At 39.3% G+C, this 19,184-nt stretch overlaps 1 protein-coding gene across 6 annotated transcripts in view; it reads left to right on the plus strand.

Annotated features, from left to right (window-relative positions):
• The first annotated feature begins 13,727 nt into the window (after positions 1 to 13,727).
• KIZ (kizuna centrosomal protein) overlaps positions 13,728 to 19,184 on the plus strand; it is a 155,756-nt gene continuing 150,299 nt past the window's right edge. For 5 of the 6 annotated variants that reach the window (XM_033094995.1, XM_033094996.1, XM_033094998.1 and 2 more), the window contains exon 1: positions 13,728 to 13,889. In XM_033094995.1, the coding sequence (XP_032950886.1) occupies positions 13,801 to 13,889 (89 nt within the window). In that variant the 5' untranslated portion in view covers positions 13,728 to 13,800. The remainder of the gene's footprint in view (positions 13,890 to 19,184) is intronic. The other variant, XM_033095001.1, reaches the window with a different exon arrangement.

The following is a 19,184-nucleotide window of genomic DNA, read 5'->3' on the forward strand; positions in this document are numbered from 1 at the left end:
AAGACCTTTCCAGATATACTAAAGCTAAGGGAATTTTCTAACACATGACCTGAACAACAAGAAATACTAAAGGAGGCTATTAGACCCCAATACACAGAGACAATTTGTGGCAACCAAAACATAAAAGGGGGGAGAGTAAAGGTCTGAACCGGAATATGGGAATGGAGAAAGTAAGCGTGCTGAAGAAAATGGAATACTCTAAATATTGAAATTCTTTTTACATAAACTTAACGGTAACCACTCAAAAAAAATCCAGAACAGAAATATATACTGTAATAAAAGAAGAAACAGAGGGAAAAATCATAGAATACCACTACACAGAAATAATAGACAACAACAAAAAAGCAAAGAATCAAGGAAACATAGTCTTACCAGAAAACTAAAAGGAGAATGATAGGAAATCCTCACATATCAATAATTACCCTAAATGTAAATGGACTGAACTCACCAATTAAAAGGCACAGATAGCAGATTGGATCAAAAAACTAAACCCAACCATATGCTGTCTCCAAGAGACACATCTCAGCTACAAGCACAAACATACACTCAAAGGGAAAGAGTGGAAATTGGCACTAAAGCAAATGGTATCCAGAGAAAATCAGCTGTAGCCATAATGATATCAGATGAAACAGACTCCAGGGTAAAAAAGGTAACAAGAGACAAAGATGGTCATTTCATAATGGTAAAGGGGACTATGCAACAAAAAGACATAACAGTCATCAATATACATGCCCTCCATCAGGGAGCACCAAAACACACCAAGCAACTACTAACAGAACTAAAGAGAGAAATTGACCAAAACACAATTAACTAGGGGACCTAAATACATCATTGACAGCTATGGATAGATCATCCAAACAGAAAATAAATAAAGAAATAGCAGCCCTAAATGACACAATAGATGAAATGTATATAATTGACATATATAGAGCACTTCATCCTAGAACATCAGACTATACATTTTTTTCTAGTGTACCTGGAACATTTTCAAGGATAGACTATATATTGAAACATAACTGCTTCAGCAAATTTAACAAGATTGAAATTATCCCAAGCATATTCTCTGATCACAAGGCTCTGAAATTACATATTAACTGCAAAAAGAAAGCAGGAAAAACCACAAATACATGGAGATTAAACAACATACTTTTAAAGAATGGCCAGGTCAAAGAGGAAATAAGAGGATATATCAAAAGATACATAGAAACAAATGAGAATGAAAATACATCCTACCAAAACGTTTGGGATGCAGCAAAAGCAGTTTAAGAGGGAAATTTATATCATTACAGGCCTATCTCAAGAAACAAGAAAAATCCCAAATAAATAACCTCATGTTACACCTTAAAGAATTAGAAAAAGAACAAATGAAATTAAGGTCAGCAGAAGAAAGGAAATCATAAAAATCAGAGCAGAACTAAATGAAATAGAGAACAAAAAGACTAGAAAAAATTAAGTTCTGTGACAAAGAGCTGGTTCTTTGAAAAGATTAACAAAATTGACAAACCCTTGGCTAGACTCACTAAGATTAAAAGAGAAAAGACACTAATAAACAAAATCAGAAATAAAAGAGGGGAAGTTATCATGGATGCCACAGAAATACAAAGGACCATCCAAGAATACTATGATGGACTATATGCCACCAAATTCAATAACCTAGAAGAAATGGACAAGTCTTAGAAACATTTAGCCTTCGTAGGCTGAATCATGAAGAATCGGAAAATCTAAATAGACGATCATCAGTGAGGAAATTGAATCAGTCATCCAAAACCTTCCCAAAAACAAAAGTCCGGGACCAGATGGCTTCACTAGTGAATTCTACCAAACCTTCAAAGAGGATCTAATACCTGCCCTGCTGAAGTTCTTCCAAAAAATTGAAGAATAAACAATACTCCCTAACTCATTTTATGAGGCCAACATTACCCTGATATGAAAACCTGGTAAGGATAACACAAAAAAAGAAAACTACAGACCAATATCTCTGATGAATACAGATGCAAAAATCCTAAACAAAATTCTAGCAAATCGAATGTAACAATACATTAAAAAGATTATTCATCACGACCAAGTGGGATTTATCCCCGGGGTACTAGGATGGTTCAACATAACGCAAATCCATCAATGTGATACATCATGTAAACAAAATAAATGACAAAAATCATGATTATATCAATAGATGCAGAAATAACATTTGACAAGATACAACATCCATTTATGATTAAAACACTTAATAAAATAGGTATAGAAAGAAAATACCTTAACATAATAAGGGCCATATATGAGAAACTCTCAGCTAATCTCATAATTAACGGTGAAAAACTGAAGCCCTTTACTCTATGTTTAAGAAGACAATAGAGCTGTACCCTGTCACCTCTGCTTTTCACCATACTGTTGGAAGTCCTCGCCAGAGCAATCAGGCAAGAGAAAGAAATGAAAGGCATCCAAATAGGCAATGAAGAAGTTAAATTGTCACTCTTTGCAGATGACATGATGCTATATATATAGAAAACCCCAAAGACTCCACCAAAAAGCTATTAGAAACAATCAATGAATACAGTAAAGTTACAGGCTACAAAATCAACGTACAAAAGTCCATCACATTCTTATATACTAACAATGAAATCTCAGAAAAAGAAATTAAAAAAAAGACAATTCCTTTTTCAATTGCAAGAAAAAGAATAAAATACCTAGGAATAAACTTACCCAAGTATGTGAAAGACCTATATGCTGAAAACTAAAAGACTTTTTTTTAAAAAATTGTAGAACACACAAAGAAATGGAAGACATTCTGTACTCGTGTATTGGAAAAATCAGCATAGTTAAAATGTCTGTATTACCTAAAACAATATACAGATTTAATGCAATCCCCATCAAAATCCCAATGGCATTTTTTAAAGAAATAGAACAAACAATCATCAGATGTGTTTGGAACCACAAAAGACCCCGAATAGCCAAAGCAATCTTAAGAAAAAAGAACAATGCTGGAGGTATCACACTCCCTGACTTTAACTTGTACTACAGGGCAACAATAATCAAAACAGCATGGTGTCGGCAGAAAAACAGACACATAGACCAATGGACTAGAATTGAGAACCCAGAAATAAAACCACATAAATATGGTCAGATAATTTTTGACAAAGAAGCAAAAAACATACAACGGAGAAAAGATAGCCTCTTCGATAAATGGTCCTGGCAGAATTGGAAAGCCACGTGCAAAAGAATGAAACTGGACTGCTATCTGTCACCATGTAGCAAAATTAATTCAAATTGGATCAAGACTTAAGCATAAGACCTGAAACAATAAACTGCATAGAGGTAAACATATGTACTGAACTTATGGATCTTGAGTTCAAAGAGCATTTTATGAATTTGACTCCAAAAACAAGGGAAGTAAAAGCTAAAATAAATGAATGGGACTATATCAAACTTAAAAGCTTCTGCACAGCAAAAGAAACCATCGACAAAATAAAGAGGCAACCAATTGAATGGGAGAAGATTTTTGCAAACAATGCCTCCGATAAAGGGCTAATATCCAAAATATACAAGGAACTCATAAAACTCAACAACAAAAAAAGAAACAATCCATTGAAAAATAATGGGCAGAAGACCTGCAGAGATATTTGTCCAAAGAGTACATACAATTGGCAAATAGACATATGAAAAAATGCTCAACCTGATTAATCATCCGAGAAATGCAAATAAAAACCACAATGAGATATCACCTTACCTGGTTAGAATGGCTATCATCAACAAGACAAATAATCACAAGTGTTGGAGAGGCTGTGGAGAAAAAGGAACCCTCATACACTGTTGGTGGCAATGCAGACGGGTGTAGCCACTATGGAAGGCAGTGTGCAGGTTCCTCAAAAAATTATGAATAGAATCACCATATGACCCAGCAATCCCTCTCTTGAGTATCTACCAAAAAAATCTGAAAACATTTATTCATATAGACACGTGTGCTCCAATGTTCATTGCAGTTTTATTTACGGTCGCCAAGACATAGAAACAACCAAAATGTCCTTCGATAGATGAATGGATAAAGAAGTTGTGGTATATATACACAATGGGATACTATTCGGCTATAAGAAAAGATGAAATAGGACCATTTGTGACAATATGGATGGACCTTGAGGTTATAATGCTAAGCAAAATAAGTGAGACAGAAAAAGTGGAGAACCATATGATTTCACTGATATGTGGTGTATAAACCAAAAACAACGTAAGAACAAGACAAGCAAATGAGAAACAAAAACTCATAGACACAGACAATAGTTTAGTGGTTACCAGAGGGTAAGGGGGGAGGCGGGTTGTAGATGAGGGTAAAGGGGGTCAACTATATGGTGATGGAAAGAGAACTGACTCTGGGTGGTGAACACACAATGCGATTTATAGAGGATGTAACACAGAATTGTATACTTGAAATTTATGTAACTTCACTAACAATTGTCACCCCAATAAACTTTAATTTAAAAAAAAGTAGTCATTGATTGTCTCTGGGGAAAGCCACTGGAGGGCTGGTGGCAGAGATATTTTCACTGTGCATCTTTTCAATCGAATTTTGCATGATGTATTGCTGTAAAAATAAATAATGAAATATATGAGGTCTCTCGTAGAAGCCAACAACTGTAGAAAGAAACCAAACCTTTGAATGATTCAGGACCATGTGGAAAGACATGGCCAGCCAATTTTTATTATGCCAAGGCCCAGATATAAGTGTGATGCCATTGTGGACGTTGCAGACTCATCTGATCTCCTGGTTGAATGCAGCCCAATATGTACTCAAGTCACCCAGCTGAGCCCAGCCAGCCAACCCACAGATTCATGAAGAATAACAAATCATTTTTGTTTGAAGACACTAACACACACGCTCGTGCACACACATGCACACGCATACACACGAAATGAAAGAAAGGGAAGAAATATATGAGAGAGGAAAAAAAAGAGAGAAGTAAATGTTAAATGTACAAGGTTGACTTTTCCAAAGTAGAAATCCAAGGTAAGTATGAGACATTTTTGGGTCACTTTTATTGCTGTTAAGTAATAGCAAATAGTTAACTGTGTACACAATACCAGTCCTGGGTGAAGTTATCCCACAGTAGGGATCCAGTGATACAGTAGAAATCACATGGGTTTAAATCCTTGGAAAGTTTCTCCACCCCCTGAGCCTCAATGAAACAGTGGTAATAACACACATTTTACAGAGCTGCTGTGAGGCTTGAAGATGATTCCCACAGATGGTTCCATGGCTAAAAGATAGTGGATATATAATAATCACTGATTTCAACCCCTACCATCCCACATCAGCTGTATCAGTTATCTAATGCTGTGTAACAAATCATCTCCAAACTTAATGGCTTAAAAATAACAAGGATCATTTATTATCACATGGTTTCTGTGGATAAGAATTCCAGAGCAGCTTGGCTGGCCAGTTCTCTCTTGAGGTCTCTCATGAAGTTGCAGTCAACTGTTGGTTAGAGCTGTAGTCATCAGGAGGTTGGACAGGGCTGGAGGACCCATTCCCACTCACTCACATGGTTGGTTAGTTGGCACCGGCTGTTAGCAGGAAGGCTCAGTAATTCTCTAAATGGCCCCTTCCTTAGGATTGCTTGTTTCCTCATAATATGATGGCTGGTGTATCTTAAGGTGAGCCATTTTTGGATGTCACACAAGTTAGCCCTGATTCAGTGTGGGAGGGGCCACACAAAGGCATGAATTCCTAATGGAAAGGAATGTTCGGAGGCTGCTATGAGCTCAGTTGTGTCCCCACAAATTCATATGTTGAACTCCTAACCCCCAATACCTCAGAATGTGACTATATTTGAAGATAGGCTTTTAAGTAGGTGATTAACTTAATGGATTATTATACTTGAGGGGTGATGGGCTGGGATCCTTCCAAATGCCACGGCTGACACAAAGGGAATGAAACTGAATCTTGGAATGAGGTTTCCAACTGAATGTCCCCTACTGAGTCATCAGTGATGAGTTCAGGTGACCTAACCCCTCTGAGTGGCATGTAAGAGCAGCACCAGAAGCTCTGATAAAAAAGGATAGAGAGGAAGCTTCGGAAATGTCTTTGAGAGAGAGAAATAAATAGCTAGAAGCAGAACACGGGCCCCTACCTTTCATGACTCTGTTCATCTTTCTAAGGTATATTCTTCTTGCTTTCTGAAGAAGTGATGCCAGCTTGTGTTTATTGAGGAATAACTCTACCAGGAAGGATTCTAAGTGCATCACATACTACGACATTTAATCTCAACAAGCCTGAGGGAAAGGAAGTTACTATCACCACTTTACAGGTGAGGATTTGAGGCACAGCAAGTTTAAGTAATACGCCCAAGGTCACACAGCTTGTAAGAGGAGGTGGTAGTATATCATGCAGAGAGGACCTGAGTCAAAATTCTCAACCTCTGTGTTCTACATTGCTCTAGAACACAATGGCAAGTGTTTATTGGAGCAGGGAGGGCGTTCTGTGTGGCAGTTACCATCCAGGAACTCCAGGAATGAATGAAGCCAAGATTTCTACAAAGACACGTGCCATAGATAATTGCAGACAATAAGAATGGAATGTTCTATACCCAGTGACCTGTCACCTTGTAAACATAAACACATAGCCATCAAATTAAATGGTATTTATTATGCAAAACCCATTGGTTTCAACCTTGCCTGTGAGTTTAAGAGCAGGCCTATAGCTTCCTTTTGTTTTCAATCCTTGTCGTTAGGAGTACTTGTTGAACCCTGATGAGAAGGGCATCCAAGTGGCAAACAATTATGAAATCCACCAAATGATTTTTGAGGAGAATCTTAGCATTCAACGATAGTTTATACATGACATCAGCACCTCAGCACCTATAGGGATGCAGGGCTGCTGTTCATGCACCCAGGGAGCCACAGCTGCAGAGCAGTCCAGTCCTGCAGGAAGAAAAAAGTACAAGGATTTGGCACAACAAGTCTATCGACTCTGAGGATTCCTCTTTGTCAACAAAGGTATAATCATGGAGACCTCACGAAGGCACAAATTAAAGGACTCCAATGGAAATCATAGGCATGCAAGAGCTGTGACACAGTGAGCTAGTCTCACTTAAGAAGTGAGTTTCTAGCTAGAACCATTCAACTGCTCTGTTATTCTTTTTTTGGTTATTATTTGGCTTTCATATAACTTATATAATTTAGAGACCCACACATCAGTTTTTGGTTTACATGACATAAAATCAAATGATGGAAGTTACTTTTTCATTTTATTTATTGAAACTTTCGCCCAATTCTTATTGTTTTAAATGAGCTATTATAAATGCTTTGAGCAAAAGGTTCTTAGTAGCTCATGCCCTCCTATATTAATCAAGGTTCTCCAGAGAAACAGAACCAGTTAAGATAGATATAGACGTCTGCATCTATAGCTATCTCCATCTATGAAAGTCTGACAATTAAGTTCACGAACTCATCCTAGAAAAAGTGCTACATAATTCATTGCTGGTTACTTTCTGGTCACTAATATCACTGTGGTCACTTTCTAAGTACTCCCCTTGGGAAGCTATGCACCAATGCCAGCACCTAGTTCACCTTCAAAGCAATTTTGGAACTCTTTCTGGAATGGCCATCAGAGCTGTCGTCATATTAAACTTGATGTCCTGAATGTCATCAAAATGTCTTCCTTTCAACATTTTCTTTATCTTTGGGTAAAGACAGAAGTCATTGGGTGCCAGATCAGGTGAGTAGGGAGACAGTTGTTTACTGGCTAAAAACTCCCACACAGACAGTGTTGTGTGATCTGGTACATTGTCGTGATGCAAGAGCCATGAATTGTCAGCAGAAAGGTTGTTTTCATTCAACTTTTTCATGCAGACTTTTCAGCACTTCCAAATAGTAAAATTGGTTAACTGTTGGTCCAGTTGGTACAAATTCATAATGAATAATCCCTCTGATATCAAAAACAGTTAGCAACATCATTTTGACTCTTGATTTTGGACTGACAGAATTTTTTGGTCTTGGCGAATTGGCTGACTTCCATTGTGCACTTTAACGCTTTATTTCAGGGTCCTATTAGTACACCCATGTTTCATCACAAGTGATAACATGGCCCAAAACATCGTCTTTTCTCTCCAAAAGGTCTTGACAAACTTCGACTCTCCTTTGCTTTTGTTCATAGAAGAGCTCCTTCGGGACCATTTTTGCACACCTTTGTCATGCCAAGATTTTCAGTGAAGATTTTCCTGACTGTTTCTCTATAGATCTTTACTTGGTCTGCTATGCTTCTCACAGTCAGCCAACCATTTTTACACACAATTCAATGAATTTTTGCAATGTTTTCGTCATTTCTGGCCTCCCTGACCTCTCTTCATCAGTGACACGTTCTCTCCCCTCAGAAAAAGGTTTAATCCATTTGTACACTGCTGTTTTCTTCATGGCATTGTCCCCATAAACTTGGACTAATATGTCCCTGATTTCACTTCCATTCTTGCCAAGTTTAACAAGAAATTTAATGTTTGTTCGTTGCTCTAATTCAAGCTCAGACATCCTCGCACTGCCACACATCAACAGGAACACAGCTATCAGTGAGTCACTGATATTCCAAGGTTATGAAAACTTACCGAGCCGTTTGTGCTGCCAATGTAATTGCCTGGTGGCAAGTTTGTGAACTTCTTAGGCCTCGTATATCCACGTATCTGGAGAGAGCGAGAGAGATTGATTTCAAGGAATTGGCTTATGAAACTCTAGGGGCTTGGAAGTCCAAAGTCCATAGGGAAGGCCTATAGGCTGGACATTTCCACAGGAGCTGATGTTGAAGGCTTGAGTCTGAAAGCACTCAGGAGGCAAAATTCCTTCTTCTTTTGGGGACCTTAGTCTTTTATCTTAAAGACCTCCAACTGATTGAATGAGGCCCACACACACTATGGAGGGCCATCTACTTCAAAGTCTACTGATTTAAATGTTAATCACATCTAAAAAATATACCTTCACAGCAATATCTACATTAGTATTTGACCAAACAACTGGGCACCAGGGTCTAGCCAAGCTGATACATAAAATTAACCATCACACCTCCCCTCTTGATCACAATCACCTCCCACAAAGAACAGCATCTTACTTTCCAGTTCCTACCTTTCCGTTTTTCAGTGACTTATAGCATTCCCCTCTCCCACACCATGCTTATCCCTCTTTATCTCTATCATTATACTAGATCTGCACTATTCAACACTGTAGCTATTAGATATATGTGACCTTGAAATTTTAAATTTTCATTACTTACAAATACATGGAATTAAAAATACAGTTCCTCAGTTACACTAACTACATTCAATTGCTCAATAGCTACATGTGGCCACCATATTGGACAGCACAGAATAAAATATTTCCATCATTGCTAAAAGTCCCATTGGACAGAGCTGCTCTAGATGATTCTTCACTGTAGCTTTGCTTTCACTGTCTAGGCCTCTCTCCTTAGATATTGACTCTTAATTTCAGAGTCCCAGGTTTGCAGTCTCTTAAACTATCTAGATAGTCACATAAATCCTCAATGAGAATGTTGTGGAAAGATATTTTGATGTATTTGTATAATTGTTGCATAAAATGTTTGTGTATTAGTCAGGATAAGTAATACCAGGTGCTGAAACAAATAACCCAGAAATTTCATGACTCAACACAATAAATGTTTATTTCTTGCCAAAGACACAGTCCTGTGCCCTTTCAGTCATCCACTCTTCTTCCAGGTCCTTGGAGTTCTCCACTGGATCCTCGCATCTAGCTGGCAGACTAATGAAAAATGGAGAAGAGCATACAGGGTATATTGGGGTCGGGTCTGGAAGTGGCTGTATTACTTCCTCATATTTTATTAGCCATACAGGGTCATATTGATCCATCTAACTGCTAGAAAGGATGAGAAATGTAGTCTTTCTGAGTGCCAAGGAAGAAAATCACACAGTATATATTTTACACATCTCATAGAAGGAAAATAAAAAATACCAATAGCTGTCAAATGAATTTCAAGGCCATATAGAATGGAGGATAAGAAAGGATGAACTTTGGAATTGGAACAGGTTTGTTTGCAAATTCTAGCACTGTTTTTGGCAGTGTGATCTTAGGTCAGTTTCTTAGACTTGTGTGCCCTCAAAAGACTGTCATGGGGTTTAACACAGGCAATAAATGCTTACGCCAGTGTCAATGCTCAATGGCAGGAGGGCTTACATACACACATACATGTGACATCACAGCCTTTACCCCTACCTTTGACTTTTGAGTCATCGTTATTTACAAAACAAATTTTCTAATAGCATAAGATACGATGTCTAATATTTCCACATAGTGATTACAAAATGAAACACTTTCACATTCATGTCTGTTATGGGTTGAATTGTGTCCCCAGTTCATATGTGAAAGTCCCACCTCCCAGTACCTCAGAATGTGAACTTATTTGGAAATGGGGCATTGCAGATGTAATTAGTTAAGATGAAGTCATAATGGAGGAAGGTGGGCCCCCTAATCTAATTTGGCTAGTGTCGTCCTTATAAACAGAGAAATTTAGAAACACATGTGCACACAGGGAGAATGCCATGTGAAGATGAAAGCAGAGATGAGGGTGACACGTCTACAAGCCAAAGAACGCCAAAGATTGCTGGCAAACCACCAGAAAGCAGGGGAGAAGAATGGAACAGATTCTCCCTCACAGCCCTCAGAAGGAACCAACCCCACCAACACCTTGATCTCAAGACTTCTGGCCCCCAAAACTATGACACTATAAATTCCTGTTGTTTAAGCACCCAGTTTGTGGTACTTTGTTATGGCAACCCTAGCAAACTAAACAATATCCAAGTAGTTATTGACTCAAATATATAAGATTTAATTTAAAAATTGCATGGTATTTACATTTGAAAATGTACAATTCAATTTTAACGTATTTCCCAAACCAATTTTCCATTAATTGATTCAATTTTGAGTTACAAAAATAGCAGTTTCATATGGTTCACCCTAAAGATTCATATGACTCCTGGGCTTTCCCTGCTGTTTGTTTAATGGGGCTATTAGCATTATTAGGGACCCATCTTTTGAACTAGACTCATTAAGGTTACATAGATTATCTGCTGTGTGACCTTAGCCCTTACTTGCCCTGAACCTTATTCCTCCACCAGAAAATAAGGGTGTGAGGCTAGATTCTTTCTAACTTCCAGCTAAGACATTCTGTGGCTTACAGGAAGCTTTGCCAATCTAGGCAGAATTGATGGCCCATGGTTCAGGTAAGCTAAAAGCAGAGCTGCTTATAGAAATCAGCTCTGGTAACATAAAGGGATTTAAGAACAATATTAAAAGAGAGTGCTCCAGCAAATTAAATATTCAAAGAATTTCACTGAATTTATTAAAGTCAGTTACCATTTAGAATGCATAATTTTAGCATAACTATTCTAAAAATATTCATTTAATTTGCTATGTGTTATTGTTAATAAAGGGGGTCTTATATCTAGATTTGTCACATGTCATTAATAAATCAACCATAGAATGAAAATTACAATTATTTTGAATTATCTACTTACTGTTTAATTGTATTTAATTTTAGACTCTCCTAAAATGGCCTAATAAAAATTTGGGATGCTAAATAACAGCCTCATCTACTTTGTGTATTTACTGAAAATAATTAGTTATATTAATTGTTTGGGGGATTTTTTTTTTCCCTCTAAAAACTAATCTGGTGAGGGTGGACCTAAAAAAAGATCCTAAAAACATGCTTTATTATTTTTTTTTGCCGGAGTTGTAGTACAATATTGTTTGCACTAAAATCAGTAATGTAAACCTTTGTACACTACCATGGGATCAATTTGGTATAATGATTTGATATAACAACTAAATAAAAGTAACACCAGTAGATGTAGATGTGGGCAAGAGGGTCCTTGCCTTGCCTGCTATATATTACCGTGCTACTCCATACAAGGCAAGGAGGCCCCAGGGCCAAGGGGGATGCCTGCCTGGAGCTGCGCTCTCTCTCTCTCTCTCTCTCAATCTGTCTCTCACCTTCTAGAACATATTCCAGGTAACCACCACCCTGATATTCCCTGCTCAAAGGGACCCTAGCTCCTCTCTAAGGCCGTTAAAGACCTCTTTCCTCGGTCCCTCCTGAAAGGGTAACTATCACTGGTGTGCACACCCTTAGGCCTGCGGGGTGGACAGAGGAGGCTGAGGTGGGGATGAGGACAGAACTGACTTGTGGACTAGGATGGCGGTGAGGGATGGGAATGGGTGGAAAGACACACATATCCCTGACTATGTGTGAAGCCACTCAAAGTGCAGGACTGAGCTGGGGGTGGGAAATAAGGGGGTGGGCTGCGGAAAGGGTCAGAGAACTAAATTCCCCTATCGTTTTCTAGGTTCTTATGAAGGCACATTGGTCAAGATAAGAGGAAAGACATTTTATCTACAATTTGTCATTTTGTAAATATTTCAACAGATGGTATGAGGACCTTTCATACTGCATTCATACTCTTGCCCTGGACCTGGCAAATGTGAAGGAAAGGTTGAGTAACATCATAGTTTTATACCGTCGACTTATGAGTGGTCCATCTCTCTTGCTAATGATCAATTTACTAGTTTAAGTCACACCTTAAATGTAAGTAGGTGAAATTAATGACTGAGAAAAGAAACCAACAGAAATGAAGAATAACAGACTAAAGAAACTCTATAGTTTCTTTCTTTTGCCCTGTGTGTTTTGAAATATTGCACTTCCTTCAGGAAGCTTTTCCTGAAAGTTCCTGATGATGATGGTGATGATAAAAACTGATGCTTCCTATGTGCTGGCCCTGTTCTAAACACTTACAGACATTACTGAATTTAATCATTTTAACAGAGGCATAGATGGGTCCTGCAGCAACATCCTCCCATTTTACATATAATGATCTCTAGGCTTCAAGAAGGTGGCTTACACGAGGGTGGTCACACTGGACAGTGGAAGAGGGGATTTGAGCCCAGGAAGCCTGGCTTCAGAATCCCTACTGAAGGATTCCACAGGGCATTTGTCCACTGAGGGTGTCTACACAAACAAATCTCTGCTTTGCAAGCAACTTGTTAACAACTTTCCCCTCTTCACCAACCCGTAATGTGATCCACAGCATTAACCACACCCTTAGGGTCAGCACGGATTTTCAAGTAAGGAGTTATTCTTGTTAGGGCTGGGCACAGTTGCTTAGTATTTGGGGTTTTTGTCTTTGTGGTGTTGTTTTGCTTTTAAGTGCTGGAAGGATAACAAGCTTAGCACTGTGCCTGACACTCCGCAACTCCTGGGAAGAAGGGAGGGAAAGGTGGCTGGAAAGAAGGAGAGAATTCACCTTGTAAAATTAACGCGTTTGATGCTAAAGACAAAAATGATCACATGAATTGCTCCCGCCCAGCCCCCATCCCCTGAGGGGCGGGGATCAGGGGTCGACTTCTGACTTGGCCCTCAGAGAGGGCCTCGGATGACGGCCAGAGTCTCTCCGGTGAGAATTGGGAAGGATTAGAGGGAAGGAAGATGCTTGTCTCCGGGCGGAGGCTGCTTGCCTCACCACCTTCCTGTAGTCACAGCCCGGGCTCCTTCCGACGACGCCCCGCTTCCTCCCCGTCCCCTCACGGCGCCCCGCCCCTCAACGACTCCTAACCCCCCCCCCTTGCCCTGCCCCTCTACGGCGCTCCTCCTCTGTCACTCCCCCTGCAAGCCTCCGCCCCGCCCCTTGTACGGCGCCAGCGCGCCGGGTTTACCCGCGGTGCATTGTGGGGCGGCCGCCTTGGACAAGGGGGTTCCCCGGCGGCCCAGAGGTGGTGCGAAGCAAGCGCGGAAGCGGCGGCGGCATGCGCTCTACCTCCGCACGGTCCGCGCCTCTGGCGAGCCCCTACTACTACGAGAGGCTAGGCATCCTCCAGCATGCGCTGCGGGACAGGTACGGCCAATCGGAGTGGGTCTGGGAATCGGCGTGCGCCGAGGGTCAGCTGCTGTCCTCCCCCCAGTTCCTTCCCAATCCCCCGCCGGTGGTTCCTCTGGGCCCAGGTCTGCCCGCGACGTCTCCCAAGCGTTGGTGCCTGGAGGACAAAGTTGACCAGACATACCCACCTTACGGGATGTATCCCGCTGGAAGAGGTGGCCACATCACTGAATTTGCCCAGAAATGAGTGGGAGTTCTCTTGCCTGTCATTCTCAGTCAAACCTTGTGAATTTCTCCAGTCCCCATCAACGCGCTTCCTCCCCAGTTTCTTTCAAGTTGTGATCCCACCCTGGCAGCTACAATGCAGCAATGATGACAGGTCCAGGCGGACGCATCAAGTATATGCCCTGTTTAAATATAGGAGAATTTGGGGGCCAAATTTCCAGCAAAAGAATGAAATTTCCAGCGAGAGAAGTCCAGCTTCCAGAGGGTTCATAATACCTTGATTGATAACTTGAATAAGACAAGAAAGATGAGAACCACTGAAAATAGCTAGACCTAAGAGCATGTGAAGAGAGAAAATTATAAAGTAACTTACTATAAATAACCACATAAAAGATAAGTTTTTGGAACTATTTAGCGGCTGAATTAATTGAAATTAGATATCTCGTTAGTTGATAAGAAAGGAAATAGATTTTTGGATCTCTTGATAAACAAAATGTTTAATGAGTGTTAAAAGTTATAAAATCATTTTAGTGAAGAGAGCTGTGTGTGACAATTCTAAAATGACAATTACATGTAAGGAAAGGCAGAAGTAAGTGGTTTTGAAAGGAATGGTATTCATCTTATGCTAGCTTTAATTCTTGTCAAATATTTGTAGAGCATGTACAGTAGGCCTCCTTAATTGTCCTAACCATATTTTACTTCTTAAGCTTTTTCTACATCTTATTTTCTTTATGACATACTACTACTCACCCACCCCAGGGACCTCCTCACCGCCAGCTTTTAAAAAGTCAGGGGAACTGTAACAGCTATATACAATGTCAGAAGGGTAGTAGATTGGGGGAGGGGAGTTATCACTTTGTGAGGGGTATAAATGTCTATTGTTTTGTACACCTGAAACTAATAATAATAATTTTTTTAAAAAGTCAACTTCCTGCAGTTCATTCCTTGCACCAAGTATTGGTCAACCCATTCCCTAACTTAGGCAACCTCAGAGTTCTTAAGCACTCTAGATAATGGCTTAAGTCACTCCCTAGGCAGGAGGATTCCAGGAGGACAGGAACCATATCTACCTGGATCTTTAGCTCCTGATAGAGTACCTGACATGGAGGAGGGGCTTGATAAATGTTTGTTGAATGACTGGAAGAAATCCCAAAGTCAACCAGCTAGTGTCCAGGAGTTATGAATGTCTTGTATAGACATTGCCACTAAATAAATGTAGCTACACGTTGCCACTAAATAATGACCATTTTTCAGTCAACCATGAAAAGTGGACAGTGTGACGTTTCTTTCTTTTGACAGTGTGATATTTCAAAGATGGTATTAAGTGTCTGCATATACCTGATAATTAAAGAGACTAGACCTTGCTCTGTACATCAGTACAAATAAAGTGCTTTTTCACTGTTCTGTTAGAAGAGTGGCTTAGTTACCCCAGGTCTTTAGATATTTTTATCTCTTAGCCCAAGTTCTGATTTCAAAATGTTACTGGGTCAAATGGCATTCTTTGTTAACTAAGTTAATTGTGAGTTATCATTTTTGCTTCCTGTGCTAGAACACCTGGCTGTTTATAGTCCTTATGGTATATAACTGTGTAATTATTATTGTTCACTTTATTTTTAACACTTAATGCTTTAACTATTAAGCAAGATGAGGCTGTTGAAATTATATAAGAAATTTGAGTCAAATTGTATAGTCTATTCATGGTTCTGCATTTGGAGGTTTGTTTTATTTTTATGTCAGTGAAAATCTGTTGCTGTGTGTATTCATTTTTCATTTTAAAAGTCTGTAAATAACTCTTAACACATAGTCAATAAATACAGAGGCAAATAACTTTGGATACAATAACTTTGGCAGTAGAAATGTGGAAACCTGGGTTCTAGTCCATGGACAGTTGTATGACTTTCAGCAGGTCATTCAACTTCTCTGAACCTTGGTTCTTCACCAGAAATGAGGGACCTTGACTGACATGTAAAGTAGGGCCACAGATTTTTTTTCTCTCTCTTAGGATAATGAGCCTCAAAGTAAAAAAGTTGAAAGGTGTAATTTTGTAGAGCAAAATGAATATCATTGTTTCCTATTTGAGTATCTGGATGAATCTCCCTCCCCTTTTATTAACCAATTCTAGTGACCACAAGAACCATTGTCTCCTAACTCCAGAGTAATTTTAAAGGCTGCAACCCGGGGTAGTTACAGCTGCTTTATCAGTTCAGAAATTTCCTGGGAGTAAGAGATAAAAAAAAAAAAGAAAAAAAAAACTTGCCCTATTTTGGCCTTTGAAGTGGGTCGTTGTATTTGTTAGCTGGTCTAATAACTTGGCCCTTCCATTGTAACTGGTGTATTTCCAGCTCAAATTGTCTTAGCTGTAGTCACACATAGATGTAATTTTATACTCTGAATTTTCTCCTTTTTGTGTATGGTATTGTCTCTGCATTGTAGTAAAAGTCGATCATTGAATCTGAAAGAGCCTGTTGAAGTGACTTGTTACAGTGTGTATAGTGCTGCATGCATGGTGGAAACATATAAGTGGAATTGACTCTTACAATTATATAAAAACATTTCCTTAAAAGGCCCATTAACCAGACCCAGTTTTTTCAATGCCAAGATTGATTCAGGGTGAGATATCATAATAGTTCAGAGATTGACACTGAGATATTTGTTGAGTAAAGCTGAAGATGGTATTGAGACAAAAACAGAATAACAAATGGCTTAAAAGAGAAAACTACACCACATGGCTACTGTTTTAAGGACTGCCCAGCTGTGTAAAACTTAAAAAGGTTGTGGGTGGGGGGGATGCAGGAGGGTGAAACCACTGACTATGGGTACATATCCCAGGACTAGATGTTTCAAAGATTCTGAAATAGAGATTTAGCATGTAGAAATTGCAACAGGATACTCCCAAAAAGCCTTTCTCTGGCTTTTTATTGGGGGTAAATATATGGTTTCAAGTTTTAAATTTAAAGCATATATGAAAGATAACATTCAGAGGTACTGCAATGTGGATGACAAGGATGGAAAATAGGCCTGGGATGAGTTAATGAGATTAGAATCATCTTGCCTGGAAGGGTAGGCCAAGAGGTGTTTGATTATGTTTTCTCCGTGTGTGAAGTGCCAAGATACAGAAGTATGACTAGCAGTTGTATGTATCTGCTGAAGCTAGAGTGGGAACAAAGGAGTTTAGTGTTCATTCTTGAAAAGAACTTGCTGCTTGGGAGCAGATGGATTCCCAGACAGTGGTCCTTTTTCATTGAAAGTCATAGATGAATTTTTAAAATTATTTTAAAATAGTTCAAGTTTACAGAAAAGTTGAAAGTATAGGACAAAGATGGCAATATTCCCCTCACCCAGGTTCTTCAACTCTTAACATTTTGTTACATTTTCTTTTTCTCTGTCTACCTATATAAAGCCATTAGTCTTCTGAACCATTTGAGAACTGCAGATGTGATGCCCTGTCACTCTTAAAAACTTTAGTGTGTATTTCCAAAAAACACATTATCACCATATAACCCTCCAGGAAATCAAAGCCAGGAAATCAACATTAATATACCAATCTACAGACCCCAATCAAATTTCACCAACTGCTCATTTCACCAGCTGTCCTAACTAAGACTTTTTTTCTTTTCTGGTCCAGGATCCCATCTTGAACCCGTGTTCCATGTGGTTGCCATGTCTCTGCAGTCTCTCCCAGTCTGAAACTCTTCCTTAGTCTTTCCCGATCTTTCATGTTCCCAACAGTTTCACAGAATACAACTTTCATTCCAGAGAGTGATCCTCAAGCTGGGTCCATCTGATGTTTCCTCATGACCAGACTCTGGTCATACTTTCTTAGCAGGAATACTGCAGAGGTGAAGCATGACATCAGAGGCACAAGGTCACAGATATATTTCAGGGTATTTCTGCTCTTATAATTTAATGACAAATGGCTCACACTGTCCAGTCATTCACTCTTTATGAACTAAGTATCCTGTTGATCACTGAACATTAGAAAGGGAAAAAGTGACACAAAATTTTCTAACATGGAATTATATGAGGTGTGATCCAAAAATACGGTGAATGTTTAAATTTAAAAAATGTATTACAGTAAAAGACACATTGCCATTCATCCCCCTCAAATACTCCCATTCGCTTTGAACCTACTTATCATATTGTTCTTGCAACTTTCTGAAGCAGTTCTGGAAGTCTCTTTCACGAGTGTCTTTAGTTGCTCTGTTGTGGCTGCCTCGATGTCTTGAATCGATTCCAAATGTTTTCCTTTCATGGTCATCTTGACTTTGGGGAAGAACCAGAAGTCTCACGGTGCCAGATCTGATGAATAAGGGGGATGAGGGCACCACTGTTAATGTTTTTATTTGACAGAAATTGCCGTACCAGAATTGATGTGTGCCATGGAGCCTTTCTGTTGTGATCACAAAATACGGTGAATGCTGCTGCTGAGTATTATCCAGTGTGGAAAGTCAGGGATCTTCAATACTGGAAGCGATGCATTGAACCTTAATAGCAGTGTGTAACAGGTTTTTCAACTTGTTCGGTGCAGTCAGTCAGGTATGAGCTATGGTTGAGAGAAGGTGTGTTTTAAAGTGTGCGGTAAGTCATCTTCCATCATGACAACACTCCATATCACACATCACTTCTGGTACACAGCAATTTCTGTCAAATAAAAACATTACGGTGTGTCCTCCTCCACCTTATTCACCGGATCTGGCACCGTGCGACTTCTGGTTCTTCCCCAAAATCAAAATGATTCAGCACATCGAGGCAGCCATGACGGCACAAGTAAAGATGCGAAAGAAGACTTCCAGACTGCAAGAATGATGGGATAAGTGTGTTCGAATTGAGGGGGAGTATTTTGAAGGGGATTGACGGCAATGTGTCTTTTACCATAATAGTTTTTTTTAAATTTAAACATTCACCATATTTTTTTATCACACCTTGTAGCTCCAGGGAATAGCAGTTAGTGACAAATCATGGTGCTATTACAAAGTTATAAAAGAAATTCCCCCAAATTTGAAGTAATAGTGTTAGGGGACCTTGTCTTCATTAAATGTGAGTTATGCCAGGTCTACTTTTCAGAGATCTCTTCTTAACTCAGCCACT

This window comes from Rhinolophus ferrumequinum, chromosome 23 (genome assembly GCF_004115265.2).
Source record: "Rhinolophus ferrumequinum isolate MPI-CBG mRhiFer1 chromosome 23, mRhiFer1_v1.p, whole genome shotgun sequence".
NCBI lineage: Eukaryota > Metazoa > Chordata > Mammalia > Chiroptera > Rhinolophidae > Rhinolophus > Rhinolophus ferrumequinum.